Genomic DNA, 18,446 nt, shown 5'->3' with positions numbered 1-18,446 from the left:
GCTCTTATTCAAACCGCGGTCCCTGTCTGTAACCTTTTCTGTTAGAATATGAATAGAATGCAAGGCACTGTTCAGGGCTCTAGCTCAAGAGTGAGCAGTCCAGCAGTTGCTTCAAACTGAATTTAAAAGTGCCTTGGAACAAAACTAGGATAAAGTTGGGCTCATTGTAAGGTGGAGAGATGTGTTAAAGGCTATTTCTCTGATGCCTTACAGGAAGAAGGGAGCTTGCCATCTTCCCCTGTGTCAGTGTTCATCTCCTGTTATCCGCTAGGCTGGTTGTGTGCAGTACGTCACATAGAAGTAGACTGTAGGAGGAGAGCCTGGTAAGAGTTGAGTGGGTTTCTCTTCTGCCCACTGGCTGTGGAGATTTATGGGATTGGGTTTAAAATAGGAACAGCTTCTCTGAAACCGCTGGGTTTATCTTGGTAGCTGTTTAGCTCATGGTGTGCCTCTTAATTAAATTATGCTGCCTGTCTTCACCGGGATGAAATGATTGCAGCTACTCTTGTTTAAAACCAACCGCAGTCCGTGGCCTCCTGGAAAGTGGCTAATGCAGCTCTCTAAGCAAAGCTTAGGGCTTGGATTAGCTGGTGGTGTGATGACAGCATTATAAGCCTTAAGCCTTTTGATTTGATAATGGTTTGTGCTAGCCTGAAAAGACTAGTTTACTAAAATAACTCCAGCTTGTCAGAGCAGCCTGACTAATCCCCCTCTCTCTTCAACTGTTGTCACTTTTCCAAGATCATACTTCTGGAATGCAGAAATTGTTACAGTTGGTGACTTGGCCTTCAGTCCCCTGAGGCAGAGGGGCAGTACCTTTCCTGGTTTCCTCCTGGATGAGAGCTCAAGCAGCTAATGTACCTTGAACTGCTTAGTTGGATAAGCTCATTAATGCACAGAAGTCTGTCTTACTGTTAAGTCTGAATTCAAACTTTCTTTTAATAGACTACTAAATAGGTTGGTTGCTTTACACCAGCTTATTAACTGACTTGTGATTGTTGTTTCCTAGATGTGCTGTGCAGATTAGAGAAATAAGTATTCTAGTTTTCATTCAAGCTAAGCAATGTCTGTGCTGTGGAAAGCTTCTAGCCCCTTAATGGGAGCAAGAAAACTGAGACTCTCTGGGACTGGTGGTTACTGTGGATCATCTTGTATTTATTCACCTCCTCTACTTGATGGCAAAGGAAACTGGATGAAGCTAGCAACTTGTCTCACAGTGGGGCTGTCACCTAAATGCCTTTGTCCACAGATGAGCGGAAGTCCCTTTGGGTCTGTTTGTAAAGCTTCAGTTGCTGGCTCTGCCGATACCTGAGTGGAAGGGTAGCTAGGCAGACCATGTAACATACTTATTTTGACCACCTGTAGACTACTAGACTGCTACTCTGGAGAGGTATTTCTGTAGTAAGAGCAACATCTGCACACCTGACTCTGTATGATATTGTTTGTCCTAAAGGCACAGTTGAAGATGAATGGACAAACGCACCCTGCCCTGTCATAACGGTACCAGTGCTTGCCAAATCCTGAGACTATTGGTGCTAGATAGTAATGTGAAACTGTAGTTATATGGTTAGGGGCAGTAGAAGAACTTCTGTCCCTGCTGTCAGGTTGTTCCTGAGCACTTATTCTTGAGCTGCTGTGTTATCGCTGTGCCTTGGAGGAGGGAACGCAGGTCTTGCTAAACAGACCTGACATAATAGCAGGCAGACCAGGCTCCAGAGTTCAGTACTTGTTCTCTGTGCTGAAGGGAAACTCTGAGAAATGGGCCTGTGAGGATACAGACGAATTTGCTCTTTCCCAGGGCAAAAATGCCAACATACGTTCAAAGCTTAGGGTGGCTCCAGTAACATTAGGCTGTAGGCACATTGCTAATGACATGTTCCTTCCAGACAGTACCTCATTCTTTTAGGACTAGAACAAGCGTCTTGTGCCTGGATGTGAAGCTGTTGTTACTTCAGGCATGTTGCCTTATACCCCTATAGAAAACTGACTAATTCGTTGTTTTTCCTGAGGAGTGGATTTGAGCAGATATTTTTTTGAGCATTTTCAGAGGGGTGTGTGTGTGGGGGGGGTATTGTGCTCAGCTGTGCAAATACAGTTAGAAGAGCAGACAACTGTATTCTAAAGTCTGTGTGGTATAAGTTGAAATTACTGCTGTTCCTGCTGGTGTGGGATAGGATTAGTAGTCTATGTGGTGTCACTTAAAAGACTTTGGGATATGGGGCATTGATGTAGAAAGTCACTTGTTTGAATGTCTGTATACATCTGGGACTTGGACTAGAGTTTGACTTTGTCCTTCATACCCTAACTGAAAGATCAGTTCAGTACTAAAGTGTTTTGTTATTGGCATGATACTAGTTCTCTGAAGAGAGAACATGGGAGGCTAAAGCACAAGACAAGACCTGACAGTCCATCCTTTTCATGTGGTGCTTCTGGAAGAGTTGCTGCAGATATTGAAGCTTCATCTCTGCCCTTGGAGAGACAGCAGCTCAGCCTGTGCATTCTTTGCCAAAGCCTGTGTTCCCTGGGAAGAGGGAACAAGCTATGATTGACGGTCCCTTTCTTATATCTGTGTTGCTTAGTCTGAGAAAGCTCCATGCTGTATATCATTTACTTTTTCTACAGCTGTTCTAGGTCAAAATCCGAGAAGAGGCAATGGAAGTGGGCTGGACTCCTTCCTTACTACAGGAGGGAATTACTGAAACTCTGCTAAATACAGGGTTAGTGATGCACTGTCTTGCTAGGCAGCTCCCAGCTCAGCTGCTTGGTGCATCCCAGAAGATGTGAAGCTACTGACAGTGCAGCAACAGGAGACTGCTGCACTGAGCTGGTGCTTCTGATTGCACACTCGCATTCCAAATGTGTGGTACAGTGTGGATCCCTAAGGGCAAAATCTGGCAGCTTTCAAAGGAAAACCTGGGTTTAGGTCAGACCTTATAAATGGAGCATTTCATGTGCATGTTAGGATCAGCAGTCAAAAGCTGGTTTTGATACTATGCTTTTACTGCATCTCTGACTTTCTCGTGTGCCAGTCACTGTAGGTCTAGCTAATCCTGCTGCTTTTCAGTTATGTAACTGCTGAAATGTATTCAAATCTGCACCCCAGCATTTTCTTGTACATGCTCTTCTCTGTACCTGTCTGTCTTAGTGACCGCTGCAAAGTTAGTCTTAAAGTGTATTTTAGTGCTGTCCTTTTCACTTGAGTGTTTCAGTTCAGCCCTTCCTTACATCCTGGAATGGCATTTCAATGTAGCCTTAGCTCCCAGTGGGTTTGGAGGCATGTGTCAGTATGTGGTCTGTCTGTGATGTCATTCAGGATACTCTTGCATCCTATTTATGGGTTGAAATAGCAGTAACAGAGTGTAAGTACTCTGTAGCAGAATAGGAAGTCTACTGACCAGAAGTATTTGTTGGAGCAGCATTTGGATGTTGAGTGTCACTGCTACCCTAGTAGAAAGCTGTTTGAAGAACTAAGGGTCTGTTACCAGAGGATGGGTCTTCCTAAATTAAGATGATTAGTCACTAACTGGTGCTAATTCCGTATTTATTATGGGTCTTTTCTGAACATTAGCTAGAATAAATCCATCCACACTATATCTAGAAAATAAGACTATAGCTAGCAGTGTAGAATAGGTTGCCATATGTTCAGGCTTGTGAAACAGAAGAAGCTGAGTTGCAAAGCTCCGAAAAGGCAGTTGATGGGCCATTCACCCAGAGGCTTCAGCTAGACTCACCTTGGTTTCCAGTCACTTAATAATAAACGATGGAAGCAGCTTCAGGCTCCTCTCTCAAACTGTATCTTGCGGTGAGCTATTAGCCTGAGGAAGCTCGAAAACAGTGTAGGGCAAGCTCCCTAGAAAAGATTGATTGTGGAGAGAAGCAGAATGAGTCATTGAAAGCTGATTGAGCAATACTGTTACTGGGAAGCTTTCTGAGTCATGTTGCTTATGCACGGCCAGCAGATGAACCATCTCCTGTGGTGGATTTCTTATTCTGGGCCTTCTGATTCCAACAGCCATGAGTCACTGAATGTCAGTCTCAAATTTATCTGAGCTATGTTCCTGCAGTTCTTAACCATTGCAAGCATGAGGGTGTGTTTCATTTTTCAAAGCCCATCTGAAAAGGGAAGAAAACCATTATTACAAAAGATGTGGAAGATCATACCAAGTCTGAACTGCACCACTTAAAACCTCTTTCTAGTTGCAGTGTAACCTTGAAATAGTTGAAATAAGTGAGTGTGAAACTTGTACTGAAACACAAAGGAGATGGTCAAAACAAAGAAGGCTTATTTTCACTCCCTTTGCTTCAAGGAGAGCCATTGTCTTTTTAAAGAGCCATTCTGTTTTGCTAAGCTTTAAGCAACTTTCTCTTGCATGCTTTCCTTTGTGTAGCTTTCTTATCATCTGTTCATATATCCTTGGGCTAGTCATTCCACCTCTTGAATTTCCCATATGTGTGAACATGCTCTGATTAGCTGGTGGAAGTAACTCTCTAATGGGGCAGGGAGTGTGGTCATTCTAATCTTATGTCTGGGAGGGGCATAATGCTGAGCTTGATCAGAAGACTGGAATGTTGTATGTCTTCCCTGAACTTCCTGCCACAGACATCCTTGGTTCCTGTATGTTGGAAAAGTTTAGCTGTTACTGGTTGGAGAATAGTTTTTCCGTTAACCATAATCAAAGTGAGCCGGGTGAAGGTATGGCTTTGTTGCACCAAACCCAGTTTGCTGTAAGTTGAGTTGATGATGTTGATGCTTTTGCCCTTTGGAACTTTTCAAGATGTTGGACTGAAGAAGTTGAGCAAAGTGGGGAAGCCTGGTTATAATTGTGTATCGTGTGCAGTTGAGACCTCTTTCATTCCCGATCCCATTAGATGGGACTGCAGCAAGAGGTTTATAGTGTGTATCTCTGAACTGCCAAAGAGTTGACAGATGATTGACCCAACTGCATCAGCCATATAAAACTGTTTTCCGTGTTCACTGTCCCTAGCCTCTGACTTTGCTCAGTGCCTGGGGAACACATTACCAGTTGTCTGAAACAAACTGAGTTAGGTACATTGCACTTAAATGTAAATTTGGGTTTAATCTGCAGAGCTGTACAGTCTCAGATTTGGCAGACTTGAGGAAAGCCATAACTGGAATGGAGGCAAGCTGTATTATATGTGAAATAATGCTAGTGGATATTTTTCAGGTATGTTTAGGCTTGTAGACTGCCATTGTGAAACAAACTGACAGAATGTTCCTGATACTTACTACAGATGTAGCCAAAGAAAAACTTACTGAGTTTTACTGGGTAGGTGGGTTAGGGGGAGAGGGCAATTCTAGCTTCACCTGTAAAATAGTCATCTTGAAGACCTAACTCAGTGAAATTCAGGAGCTGTGATGGGTCTTGAAACTGTTAGCTTCTTGCTGAGTGGTGATTTTAAAAAAGTAATTCCAATATTGAGAACCATTAGGAAAAGAGATCAAAACCAAAATGCACGATTATATCGTTGTCTATATGATGTTTTACTTGCATCTTGAATAATTTGTGCAATTTTGGACTCCCTCCAGAAGGAAAAAGTTTAGAGGAAGGCAGCAAGAGAGACCAAAGTGTGAGTAAGGTGGGAATGCTCCTACTAGGGAAGGATGCAACTAATGAGACAAAAGATCTAAAAAAATCCTGATTGGCCTAGAGAGTATGGAGGCTAGTTCTTCGTTGCCTCTTCCTCTATATGAACTAGAGGCCATTAAACAAAGCTGGTGGAGGAAGGAAAACACAGGCGTAAAACAGAAGAGGTGGTTCTTTATACAGTGGATTATAAAGCTTTAGGACTCTTGCTATGGGATGTTGCTGATGCATAGGTTCAAGAGAAGACTGGGCAAATTCTTTAAAGAGATCCATTTGGAGTTCTTCGACAAGCTATTGTAGGGAGATCTCACAGGAAGTGTTTTTCTTGACTTGCTCTTGCTCTTATCTGACTGTCCCTTCATTGCCAGTGTCAGAGACAGGATATTGGGCTAATAGATCTGCAGTAGGAACCATTATGTTTCTTAACCTAGTAGCTTCATTTGTGCTCTTAAGAGCTGTTTATGGATAGTTTGAACCCTAAACTCGGCTCCTAGTGTATTTGTGTAAGGGAGGAGCATGCCACTTTATACTAATAAAGAAATTTTTAGTGAGAAGCACTTGGATCATGCTTTTTCTACTGTTCTTTTAACATGCTTTGGCTAATGTATAAGCAAGCAGTTGACTGCATTGCCTACTACTGTGATGCAATTAAATGCTGATATTCTTGTTCATAACTTAAGTGAAGCTGTTGTGGAGTGTGTTCTAACTTAACTTGCAGGAAAGTTTAACCTTGTCATTTCAGTCAATGTGTAAAGTATCAAGACCTTAAGAAAAGACTTTTAAGTTCCAACACTAATTTTGATGAACAGTCTTCTATTTTATGGTAGTGTAGTATATATTCAAATCAAGTTTTTTTCAGAAAGCAATTGGCTTATCATGCTAGCAAGGTACTTTGTCTTATATATGCTGTGTCTCTGATCCTGTTGCTCATCAAAGCAGATGTTTCCTTTATGCTAAAAATAGTGGAATAAATAACTTAAGCAGCATTAAAACCCAAGAGGGAGGCTTTTTTTAAGAGTAGGATGTGCTTTCTAGGAATCTTTTGGAGAGGGTTTGTAGGATTCATATGATCCAGCTTTGACCAGTTGCATAAGCTCCAGGAAATTCTTTATTCTATAGAATGCAAGTCTTAAAGAGGATGCAGGAACTCTACTTTTAGTAGCAATAGTCTGTATCTGAATGTGGAAATCAGCACTTTAGCTGTCTGAAAAGACATCATTGTCTCTTATCTGGAATGAGAAAATACTAATTAGGAAAGAATTTCCCAAAGCAGGCAACAAGTTGCATTTACTGTCTTAATGGTTCTCAATTTCAAATGTCTGCTGAATGGCTGAACTTCAGCATCTGGTAGACTTGCTGGGCAGCTGTACTCAAATAGATGCTTTCATATTTTGTCTTCTAGCCTTGCCATACACACTGCCTATTTCTGGCCCCCTGCATCTGTGTTAGGGCAGTATCTGTTTCCTGTGAGTAGCTATGGGACTGTGATATTTCCACTTCCTTAGATTTGAGAACCTAGTTTTGTTCAGTTGACCAAATGGATTGTCTTCTGGATGTTGGCTTTGCTGCCTTCTATGCTGTGTAGTCTCATTCCCCATGTGGGGCAGTGAGAAGCTTCATAAGGCTTTTCTCGTTCTGTAATTACATAGGTATCTCTGTGTGCTGCCTCTGGGTTAATTGGTTTGGTTGTTGTATGGGAGTACAAGAGACTTTTCATGGAAGTGCCATGCAATATTTGTGTCCTGAAGCCACAAAGTGCCTTTAGTGGGAATGTAAGTAGTAATTCTAGGTGAGGTTTCAGATCTTCACAATACTGAGGCAGAGGTATCAGAGCTGCCCTGCCACCAGCATGCTGAAGTCTGAGTTTAACTAAGCTTCAGTGATGCAGAAAATGGTCTTAAAACATATTTGAAAACCTCTCCCATGCTAGATGGAGTCTCAGGCCATCAAAAATGTTGATGACAGTGGCACATGTAGCTTCTAGCAGGTGGCAAGAGGCAACCTGTTATTGTCAATTGGCCAGTGACACTCAACAGTAGAGCGTGGGAGTGAAAGCCAGGAAACTCACTATTAAGCAGTGAGAAACAGACAGATAAGCAGTTTTCTCAAGATCTTGACTTAGAGGTTGACTTCTTGATTTTTCTTTTGGTAAGCAGAAGCAGCCATCCGGTAGCTGAAGATCCATAGTAGAGGAGTATGTGTAATGATACATTCTGAGGACTCCTTAGGTGTAGCCAACAAATGTTGCTCCTGGGATAAAGGTTTATGAAACTTTTTTGTTGTTGTTTTCTGAAATTAAAAGTAGTGGCTGCACTGTAAGAATCTTGTTTTGCACAGAACTCGCATCTGCAATAACACTTCCTTCAAATAGGCAGCTGCTTTAGTTTCTGCAACATAACTTTGGGGGATACATTACTGCTAATACTGCAGACTTCTACCCTGGAAGTCCTTTCATCCCTCTGATATATGTATTGCTTCTAGTTTTTTGTTGTTGTTTTGTTTTTCTTGTTTTTCCTCTGACCTTTGAGATGAAGTGACCTAGCCTCAGATCATCTTCATCCTTGCTATGTTCCTGAAGCAAACACATATCAGTCCACTGTCACTATCTCTTGGCTAGCCTGTTGCTGTCATTCCCACCCACCCAGGAAAAGTGGGTGTAGGCTAACCCACCCTAACAGCAGTGTGGAGTTGGTTAGTTATCTAGTGCTCTGCAGTGTTGAAGCTGGGAAACACCTATATGATCTTCCCAGGGCTAGTCATGAGGCTTGCCCTATCATACTTGTGCTATTCTCTGGACTTAAGCCCCCAAGCAGCTGTTAGAGTGGATATTAGGACTTAGGTCTAAGTGAAGTAGGACATGACTACAGGAATAGGATCTGAGAAGGAGCTGTGTATTAAAGAGACATTACTGAGGCATAAGACACTGTTTGCCACTTTTGTAGCTCTCTTTAGATTAGTCTTCCTCTAAAGAAAGAGAAGATTAGCAGTTTAAGGGGTAACTTCTAAGATGCTAGCCCCCAATTAAGTGGCCCATGGATGAGATCTACTCCAGTGGTACCTTGTGGCCAGACTACCCTCCATTTGGGCTGTGAAGCAGAGCTCACAGCTGTTGCTCAGTGCTGCAGCCAGATATCAACAAAGGCTGTAACACTGATACACAAAATCACTTTTTGAACAAGCAGTCAAGATGCCTGAGCTCAAAGTAGCTTAGAAGTTTAACTAGGGTAACCCCAACTCCTCTGATCACCTCTTACGCTTCATGCCTGCATCTTGAATGCAAGATGTTGGCACTCCAGGAAATTAGATGCAGGGACTCCAGCTGAAGATATTAAGCTACAAGCTGTGCAAGCAGTTAAAATGTAGCAGTATGTGGACTTAACTCCTCATGCATTGTGGCAGTCCCCATCACCCTTTGCTTTAATAAACTAGTGAACTGCTTTTGGTCTTGAGCTACACTAAACAGCTCAGAGTATTTGTTATCCACATACCAGCAATAAAGTTCTTTCCTGGCAGGCAATAATAAACCTCAGCCTACTTGCTGCTAAGAACCCCCTGCCATACAGCTGTAGGCTTGGTGACATCTCAAAAGCTTCTGAGAACTGTGTGCAAAAAGAGTAACTGTATAAGTAAAATCTGATTTAGATCTATCATTGCGGAGGTGCACATTATATAACAGGGTCTGCGATTTGCTACTAGCGCCAGGCCTCTTTTTCCTTGCATTCAAGGGAGAGGCCTGATTACTAATTCTTGAGCCTCAGTACTGTTTTATACATGCTGATGAATGGAATGAGAAATAAGCCTGCATTTATCTTGGTGTTTATTTTAAGCTTTAGTCCTGACTACAAATTGCGTAACATACAGATCAAAGCAAGGCATTGAATTACTGGATGCATGGTAGCTGTATTTACTCACCTGGACCTAACCTCTTGACCTGAATTTGTGCTAAAGGCAAGCTTAGAAAGTCACTCAGCTAGACCCTTGTCAGGATTCCTGTGGTGGCTCCTTAGGTCTGGAACAAGGCTGTTAGTTCCTGGCAGGCTTCCTCACTGAGCATGTGTTGTGATGCACGTGTGAGGGACAACACCTCCTCATCCTACTTGGAGGAGGAAATAACTGATGGCAGGGCTGGTGACTGAGGTCTCCTACAGACCTGCAGCTGTACGGCATATCAAACTTGGAGTAGCACTGATGTAGAGAGACTTGGATATAGTTAAGGGCGTAGGTCCTTTATAGTACCTCTATACTCTGCATTGGGAAAGCAATTTCCGTATGAAATCCCAGAGGAGCAAACAGTATAATCTCCAGTTGCAGCAGTAAGAATCCCTCCCCCTCCCAGAGTAAACCACTGTTTCTAATAGTCTTTTGTAAGTAAGGAGCTCTATCTGTGCTCCCCCTTCAGGATGCCAGGATGAGGCAATCACTTTTGGCATCCAAGCCACTCCTGAGTAGCTAGCTGCCCTGCTGGACCTCAGCCATGTGCTGGCCTGGCCAGAGGTACCAAGATTAACCAGTCGAAGTAGCCCACACCATCAGTCTTCCAGAAATATCTCTGTCCATGCCCTCCACCTGTTCTCAACCCAGCAATCTGCTGAAGTCCATTACCCTTGTGGCACCAGGATGTGTGCTATCAGGTCCTTGCCACCACAGTTTGTAGCTGCCTATGTTTAAGTTGAAATATGCAGAATGTAAATCTGAGCAATGCTATTTGCAATGGGTTTTAAGGTGATGGAGAGTTTTTGTTACCTCAGCTCCAGAAAACAAGTGAATAACTTTTGGTGTGATAGTTTTAACTCTAGTACTCCTCTGGGCTAGTACTTGAGATGTGAGGTTACTGATACAGGATTATGACCTTTGTAGAGCTGCAAGTCAAGGGTGTTGGCTGTTATGGTATAGCCAGCATGGGTAACAAGGTAGTGATTTTCTGGTGATCAGGGTTCATGTGTTGGAACAAACTGAAGTTTTTCGCAGCTTTTTATCTGACAGTTTAGTGGCAATAGTGCATTTGGCTTTAGATGAACTCTTTTGGCAAAATCCTTGGAATGCTGCTCTGGACAAGAGGAGCTAATCTTCTAACTATATAAGTCACACAGGTATTGTAAGAAGTGACTTCTGCCTCTGACTGGGGGTGTGTGTGTGACACACAAAGCTGTCTGTCCCCTGACTAATACCAAATGGATGTCAAAATCTGTGTCTGCTGTACTGCTTATTGCCATGCAGCCTAATATGTGCACTCTATTGCTTCAGGTCTTAAGCAACATGGAAAGGGAAGACTGAAGTTCCATCATGATCGGAGGCTTATTCATCTATAATCACAAAGGAGAGGTTTTAATCTCTCGAGTCTACCGGGATGACATTGGGTAAGTGCTTCTGCTGCATCCTTGGTCTTTGCATTTCTGCCTCACTTTGGTGCAGGCAACATCCCAGAGCTGCTTTGTTCTGCATTAGCTGTGCATGCATGTGAGACTGCAACTCAACTTGCTGCTCTAGGCTTAGTTCAAAAATATTCTTGAGTTTACTAAGCACTGGTCACCTACAGATGGTAGCAAAGGATGGCCTGCAGGCAAAGCTAGGACTTTCTTTTGGAGGGTAGAGATCTGAATGTTACTCCAAATGCTTCAACAGCATGGGCTGCCACTGCAGGAGTTTACCAGCCTCACTGTTTTTTAAAACTTTACAGGAGTAGTAATGTGGAAACTATCTTCCATGCCCTGTAACCATGGTTCTGATTTGGGTTTCAAACACAAGTGTCTGGCATTAAGTACAGGTGTGCAGAAGACTTTGTCCATGGTATTTGGTGCCTTACAAAGGTATCTCTGCAAGCAGTCTCACAGTAACCACCTATGTACTCTGAAAAGTCAACATTCTGGACCCCGAGTTTGTATACCAGCTTTGTAGCCTTGGCTGCTTTGTATGTAAAAAGCTTACATTCATGGGGTAACTAAAGTTGTGGGAAGCTCTGAAAGCCTTCAGTAGATTATAGGTGTCTCACTGTAGTTCAGACAAGCATTATGTTGCCCGCATACAATCCTTAGGTTGCTATTAACTTCCTGGCTGGGAAGTAAAACTTCAGTGTTTTATGGGCAGTAGATAGTGCTTTAGGGAAGCTAATATCAAGTGATGCTACTGCTTGGACTAAACCTTAAGTGGCTTTCTCACATGACAGGACTGTTCCTAGTGTTTTTTCATTAGTGTTGGGCATCAGATGGAAGTCAAGAATTGAACTTTGTAGAGTCAAAACATAGCTAATGGAAGCAGGGCAGTGGTAGGTGTTAATTGCAAGTACAACAAGCGAGATAGGTTTTTGGCTGATTTAGGGGCAAGGTATAGTTCTAACCAGGTCTCCAAGATGCGTGGTGGTAGGATGTGCTGTGAAGTAACTGGTTGCCACAAATGACACTAAACTCTTTCAAGCAAGTCTGCCTTCAAACTGCTCTTGTCCGAAGAGTGCATCCCTTCTGGATGTGGATTATCTAGTGCTTAAATCTGAGGTAAAACTAGTAGCTAGTCAAGGCTTCTACTGTTTCATTGATGCAATAGTGGTCAACAGTGTTTGTAATTAAAGCTTCACCTAGTGAGCTTTGAATATCTCTTGACTTGTTCTTAGTCCAATGCAGACTAAAGTAGCTGTTCTAGGGAGAGCTAAGTTAACCTGTGTCTGACACAGGCCTCCGTGCAAAGCTGAGCCAAGGCCTTGCCAAGAGTGCAAAGCTTTGTGCTTCTGAAGCAGAAAACTTTGGGCTGTAAAGTTTCTGTCTGTCCTCTGCTGTGCCAGCTCTTCTGAATGTTTGCTGCTGAAGCTCTTCAAAGCAGTTAATGTGCCCAGTCTGTCTTTGTAAAGTTCTCCCTAGTTAGTAGGTGTTATGATGGCTGAGCCAAGCCAGGCTGGATAATAGATAAGTCTTGAATGTGTCATGTTTGGCTAGGGACACTGTTACTGGAGTTTCTGGCAATAAGTTCTCCTGTGGCTTGCAAACTTAGGGCACATAAGCTGGAGTCGTGCTTGAACTAGTGTTGATTCAGGAAGATCTTTTAATTTGAAAGGACTTCTTGCCATGAAAAGGTAAACTGGTGAGTGAAGTTCATCTTCTAATGTAGTGCTCTTGCACTTGTTTTTATCTTGGCTCATCCCTCTTGTAAACTGAGTGACTTGTGTTCAGGACATGAAAAGTACTGACTTGCCAGCTGGCCAGGCAAAACTAGAAAATGGGACATCCTACTTGATCCTGTCTTATAATCAACTTTTTTGTTTGGAAAAGGATGCCAAAAAGTTCAAGTCCTTTCACTAGAACTTCAGCTCAGTGTTGCCTGAGTGAAATCCTTCTCTCAGATTCTGTGACAGTGGCTTTCTGTCAGTCTTGTGGCTTAGGTGGAGCTCATGCCAGCTATTAATCAAGTTTGCTCCCGAAGATGTTGGTTTGCAATCGGTATAGACATGTAGCCTTATAAAACAAGTCATTTTAAAATGGCTGTGTCTTACCTTGTGGTAGAATCGAGTAACTAAGCTAGTATCTTCACCTCTGTAGCAGGCAAGTAGAACTGAATATCAACCGCTTGCTAGTCTGGATACTCACATCAATACAAAGTCTACTTTTTAGTAGCCTAGCCTTCAGAAAGAGGTAGGGAGTTGTCATGACACTGTAAGCTTGTACTCACCTCTGTAGGAGTTCTGTTGCTACACAAACAACCTTGTGATAGATTTCTAGACTACCATTCAACTTAATTCCTTAATGAATAGGTCTGAGGTGCTTGGTGTTGAGCCCTTCTAGCTTGTTGGAGGTAGGTTGAATGGGAAATGAGCATAGCTGCTGCCCGTCTTCACGTGGGCTCTGAGTGATTGACCCTTAAGACTCCTTGGTCTTGGCACTTGCCTCTGGCGTTCTGAAGCCTCAACATACCTCTTGGGAGAGATTAAAATCTATTTGTGGTAATGAGTAACCCTCCCCTTGTGCAGTTTAAGGTTCTAAATAAGCACATACTAGCTCAAATGCTAATGAGCAAAGTGGCAGTCAATGAAGAAACCATTCCCTTGACTGGTTTGTTAAATGCAGAAATACCACAAAATTTGGATTTTCTTTGCTTGCAATTTAAAAGAATGGCTTTAATGCATGTAGTGCATCTGTCCATACAGCAACTAGCTGCATGCATAAGCAGCCTCTTAAAACTATAAGCAAAGCACTATGCATTTAATTCAGGATACCATGGAAGGACCTTCAAGTGCCTTGTTCTTCAATGACATGGTTACTGGGAGATTCTACCTGCATTTAAATATTTAGCTATTTGATAAAAATAAGCTATGTGAAACTGAGCAGCTTAAATGACAAACTGCATGCACTTTAAACGTAATAGGCATTTGGTTTCTGAACTTCTAATACATCACTTCTGCTTCGTGGTTCTTGATTCTTAAGGAAAAAGTGCAAGCTGGATAGAGCAGTGTCTGAATTTGCAGGATGTGCTGTATCTCTCCAGACATGCTCCAGCTCTATCAAACTTGCTGTATTTCGTGTTGGCTAGACCAAGCCAGGAAGCATCAACCTGAACAGCTTCACATGTGTATTGATAGAAATGCCCACTTGGACTTTGAGGCAGACTGGGAAGAAGATACCTGATACTGTGAGGTCCCCGGGCTATGCCTCAGTTTGAGGGTTTGGATTTTCCCCTCCAAGGCCCTTTTTTCCCTTATCAGTGATACCCAGTATGCTCTGCTATGATATGGATGCCGTTTATCTGGACTGAACACCAAATTGAACCTGAGACTGAACCAAACACAGTTCAAAGTCTCTCAGCACTGACAATCTGACTATGGCATGTCAGTGTTGTGCCTTGCAAGGGCTTCATTGCTGCCACAGCTTATTTTCCATCCAATACCTTGTTGGCCTTTTGTGCCCAGGAACAGGGGGAGGGGGTGCTGTTTGGTCTCTCCTTATCTCTTTGGATTCATTGTGCCTTGTGTGTGTGTTTCTAACCCTTTCTCTTGTTGCTGTCACTCCTCCTTTCTCCGCTGGCGCCATTTCTGTCCATCCCATCTCATTGGCTGCTGTAGCAATAGGTAAGAGACGCGTGGTAGGCCATGACTGGCACTGCACAGTGGGCAATTGGTGTGTGTTAGAAAAGCTTCGCCAACTTGAGGCTTCCCTCTAGCATAAACCAGTCTGCTGGTTCTGGTACTCGTTCTGTTGGGTTAGAACTCGAGGCTGGGAGGGCTAAGGCTCCAGAACAAGCTGAACTTTCCTTGCAAGGCTTACTGGATGGGAGAAATGGGACTTGGATATTGTTATTTTACAATAGATTGAACTACTCTTACAGGAAATTTAAGGTAGAAATCAAATATGAATTTGACTCATTTACAAGACTCCTGGAGCAATAAAACCTGAGAAGTTTCTGAGGGCTGGAATTTCACTTATGGGGGGAGGATGTTTACTGACGAAGCTTCTGTGTATGTACCCAGACCTTCAAGGAGCAATCTAACACCTACCACAGTAATGTACTTTTCTTTGAATGTCCCTTTGTTTTCCAACTTTGAACCATCTACTGGACTGTTAACAACCCTCAATGATTGTGGGCCTCTTTATGCCTGTATCACTGCTTGCAAGGGTATTATTAATATCTGCTTTTGAATGTGGTTCTGAAAATCATACCTTGGCCTTAATGCTGCAGTGGGGAGACCCCTGTTCTACATAGTCTCTAAAGAGGACTATGAAGGAAGTGCAACTACATGAGTCTTGGCTTGGTGTCTAGACTTTTGCTTTTAGTCTCAAGCTTGTCACTGAAAGCCCTCAGACATCTGATGTTCTTCGTGTTAGTAAACTTAAATTTAGGGAGCTTATCCTGACTAGCAGTTACAGGATAACATAACTCTATCATGGAAGAGCTATTATCCAGAATTTCACTTGTACATCCCTGTTTACCCAGGAGGGATTTGTTCCATATCATTACTAGCATGGACAGTGGAAAAAAGCTTGGATTAATGATGATGGCAGCTATAAGGTGAAACTTGCACAGTACCATCTCTGCACTATGCAGAACTTCCTTACCATAATAAATGGTATTGGACCATCCAGTGCACGTTATGCATTGCTGCTAGCATGCTGCACCGTGGGGACCATAAGTCCACCTGCCAGAGAGCTGCTCCAAAGCATAGCAGGCTTGAGAGGACACACATAACTGGAAAGCTGAGAAAGTTCCTAATCCTGCTTGCTGCTTTGAGCCTGCCCTCCATAGTGCCTGGGGTATGGAGGTGAGATGGATCTGAGAACTAAAGCTTTCAAGAGCAGTGCTCCCTTTCGGAGTGCACCTGGGCACTGATGTCAGTCAGGTGACCTGGGTAGGGTTTGCTTCCCCCCCCCCCCCCCCCCAGTGATATGTTTGTGAGGAACTGCCATCAAAGCTACAGTCGCCCAAGATATCCTCTGCCTTGGGGCAAGAGTATGAAGGCCTGGGTGTGCAGAGTAGACAGTAACCAGCTGTTTGGTCAAAACTGTATTCCTTAAGTGAGCCACAGCCTGTTCTAGTCTTTGTCCCAGGCTATGGCAATAAATCAGGAGTACTAGCAAAATGAATTGAAGGGAGGTTTTCTGCCATCTGACTCCAGGTGGAGGTTAGCTTCTCCTACTGACTACAGTTAGTGCTGCATTGTAGTCCAAAGCTCCTTAGAGACCAGTAGCTCTCTTTCCTTTACTTTGTGCAGGGTTTAATGTCTAACTCTGCTCAGAGCTTTCAGTTGTCCCTCTTGGCTGAAACATCCCCAAACACCCTTCCTAAGGGGGCTGGGTGTATGTAGTTCAACATCTGGCTGTAATCACACCAGCAGAACTACGCAGCCAACTTGTTTTCATGTACGCTGTGCTAACTTCCCTTCGGTGGTGATCTCGTAGGCGGAATGCCGTGGACGCCTTCCGCGTCAATGTCATCCACGCACGGCAGCAGGTACGCTCGCCTGTCACCAACATCGCCCGCACCAGTTTCTTCCATGTCAAGCGTTCCAACATCTGGCTGGCTGCTGTCACCAAGCAGAATGTCAATGCTGCCATGGTATTCGAGTTTCTTTACAAGATGTGTGACGTGATGACTGCCTACTTTGGGAAGATCAGTGAGGAAAACATAAAGAACAACTTCGTGCTGATCTATGAGCTGTTGGATGGTAAGACGTTTCCCTTTTAATCTGCTGTGTGACACCGCGCTTGGTCATTCTATAGCCTTTAGCTTAGCCTCATGAAGAAATAATCCTTGAAGTATTTTTGTGATTGGAATTCAAAAGGACTTGTGCTGCTTTCTAATTCCACCTGTAGATAATGTCTTAAGCCCATAGCCATGTGTTAATCATGGCTTGCTCAGCTGAAGCATGGTGCTGTGAGCTTGTATAAATGAGGCAGCTGGTACTGGAGCCCGGCTTCTGTGTGGTTCCTGTGTGTGTGCAGGGCTGCCATTGTACTGAGGTGTGTGAATAGAACTGTGAAAAGCTCCTTTAAGGCCAGGCATCTCAGCTGGAGCCCAGGTGGCTCAGGCCTGACATAGTAGCAGTCACCCTGGTTACAGTCAGTGCAGTTGTCACTCTAAATAGTGTCTTTGTGGCATTTCTGGGAGAACAGAAAGAAAGCAGTAAAACCCAACTTGCTCTGTCCCAGCCCTACCTCCCCCAAAGATACAGCTCTAAATTTTCCTGTGGAATAATAATATGGTGTCCCTTCAGCTGCTCATGGTATCAGCCTATCTATGGAGACTGCCCTTGAGCTGTCTTTGTTTGGTATAATACGAACACTTTGTATTAGTAATGCTTCAATTTGTTCTCCAGACAAGGAGTTGCAAGTGTGGGTGTCCTGGGGATTCTTAGCCAAGGGTCACGGTGACTGATGGGTTCTTTATTCCCTCTGGGCAGATCAAGAAGCTGCTGTTTCTCTGCCTTGGTCAGACAGTGCTGTCACCTAGTAGGCACAGCAAGATCAAAACCTGCCAGTGTGCTGTTACTCAGTATTCGTGTTAGTGGTCTTCTGTCTCCTCTGGATCCCATGTGGGTTGCTCCCTTCCTCTCTGGGGGTTTTAAGGGCATTGGCTCTCTGTAGTTAATAGCTGTTTATCACATTGATCACCCTGCAGTGTCACTACTCTGCTGTTATTTTTTTAGGTTTTGATTTTTATTACATTTTCATGTGAAAATCAAAGCCTAAAGAAAATGCTGCAAAGATAGATTATTCTGCTGTTGGATAAACACTCTTCACTGTCCCTTGGATGCTTGTGGAGAAAAAAGCTCTCCTCAGTGTGTCCTGGATGCTTGTTTTATTTAATAGATACTTAGACCTGAAGCTCAGCCTCATTTAAAAAAAAAAAAAAAAAGTGTGTGTGGGGGGCAGATTTGTCACTCTGGACAGCTTTTTCTCACTCTTCCTCTCTCCCCAAAATAAATAATTAGAACCCTGCAGTTGATTGTGCAGAGAAAAGTCAACCTGGTAAGAGGGTGTGGGTTTTTTTTTCCTTCTTTGAGTAAAGAACACTCTAGTGACTTGCTCAAAAGTTTAATATGTAAGCAGTATCTGTGCACTAATTTGCTCTCTGCTTATAAGACCATGGTTAGCACAATTGGCTTGCTTGTACTTTGCAGCTCTGACCTGTGGCTCTCTGAGCTAATTGTTTTTTACCATTCTGTAGAAATCCTGGACTTTGGCTATCCTCAGAACTCTGAAACGGGGGCCCTGAAAACCTTCATCACTCAGCAAGGCATCAAGAGTCAGGTAATCGGAGGGATTTTGGGATACATCACTGCTCTGCTGGTTCATTTCAGTAAGCCTGTTCAAGAAAGTAGTCCTGACTACCAAACTGACCATTTGATCTGTACTGCCAGTAGGTGCC

General features: G+C 43.3%; 1 protein-coding gene across 2 annotated transcripts in view; it reads left to right on the top strand.

Annotated features, from left to right (window-relative positions):
- The window catches only part of AP2M1 (adaptor related protein complex 2 subunit mu 1), a 31,263-nt gene that overhangs the window by 2,612 nt on the left and 10,205 nt on the right, over positions 1–18,446 (top strand). Inside the window, exons 1-4 of one of the 2 annotated variants that reach the window (XM_026070842.1) lie at positions 224–323; positions 10,851–10,963; positions 16,478–16,743; positions 18,246–18,328. In XM_026070842.1, the coding sequence (XP_025926627.1) occupies positions 10,890–10,963; positions 16,478–16,743; positions 18,246–18,328 (423 nt within the window). In that variant the 5' untranslated portion in view covers positions 224–323; positions 10,851–10,889. Of the gene's footprint in view, positions 1–223; positions 324–10,850; positions 10,964–16,477; positions 16,744–18,245; positions 18,329–18,446 lie in introns of those variants that run through there. The other variant, XM_026070841.1, reaches the window with a different exon arrangement.

Source organism: Apteryx rowi, unplaced genomic scaffold (genome assembly GCF_003343035.1).
Source record: "Apteryx rowi isolate R43461 unplaced genomic scaffold, aptRow1 scaffold_32, whole genome shotgun sequence".
Taxonomy (NCBI): Eukaryota; Metazoa; Chordata; class Aves; order Apterygiformes; family Apterygidae; genus Apteryx; species Apteryx rowi.
This window is presented reverse-complemented; position numbering and strand designations above follow the sequence as displayed.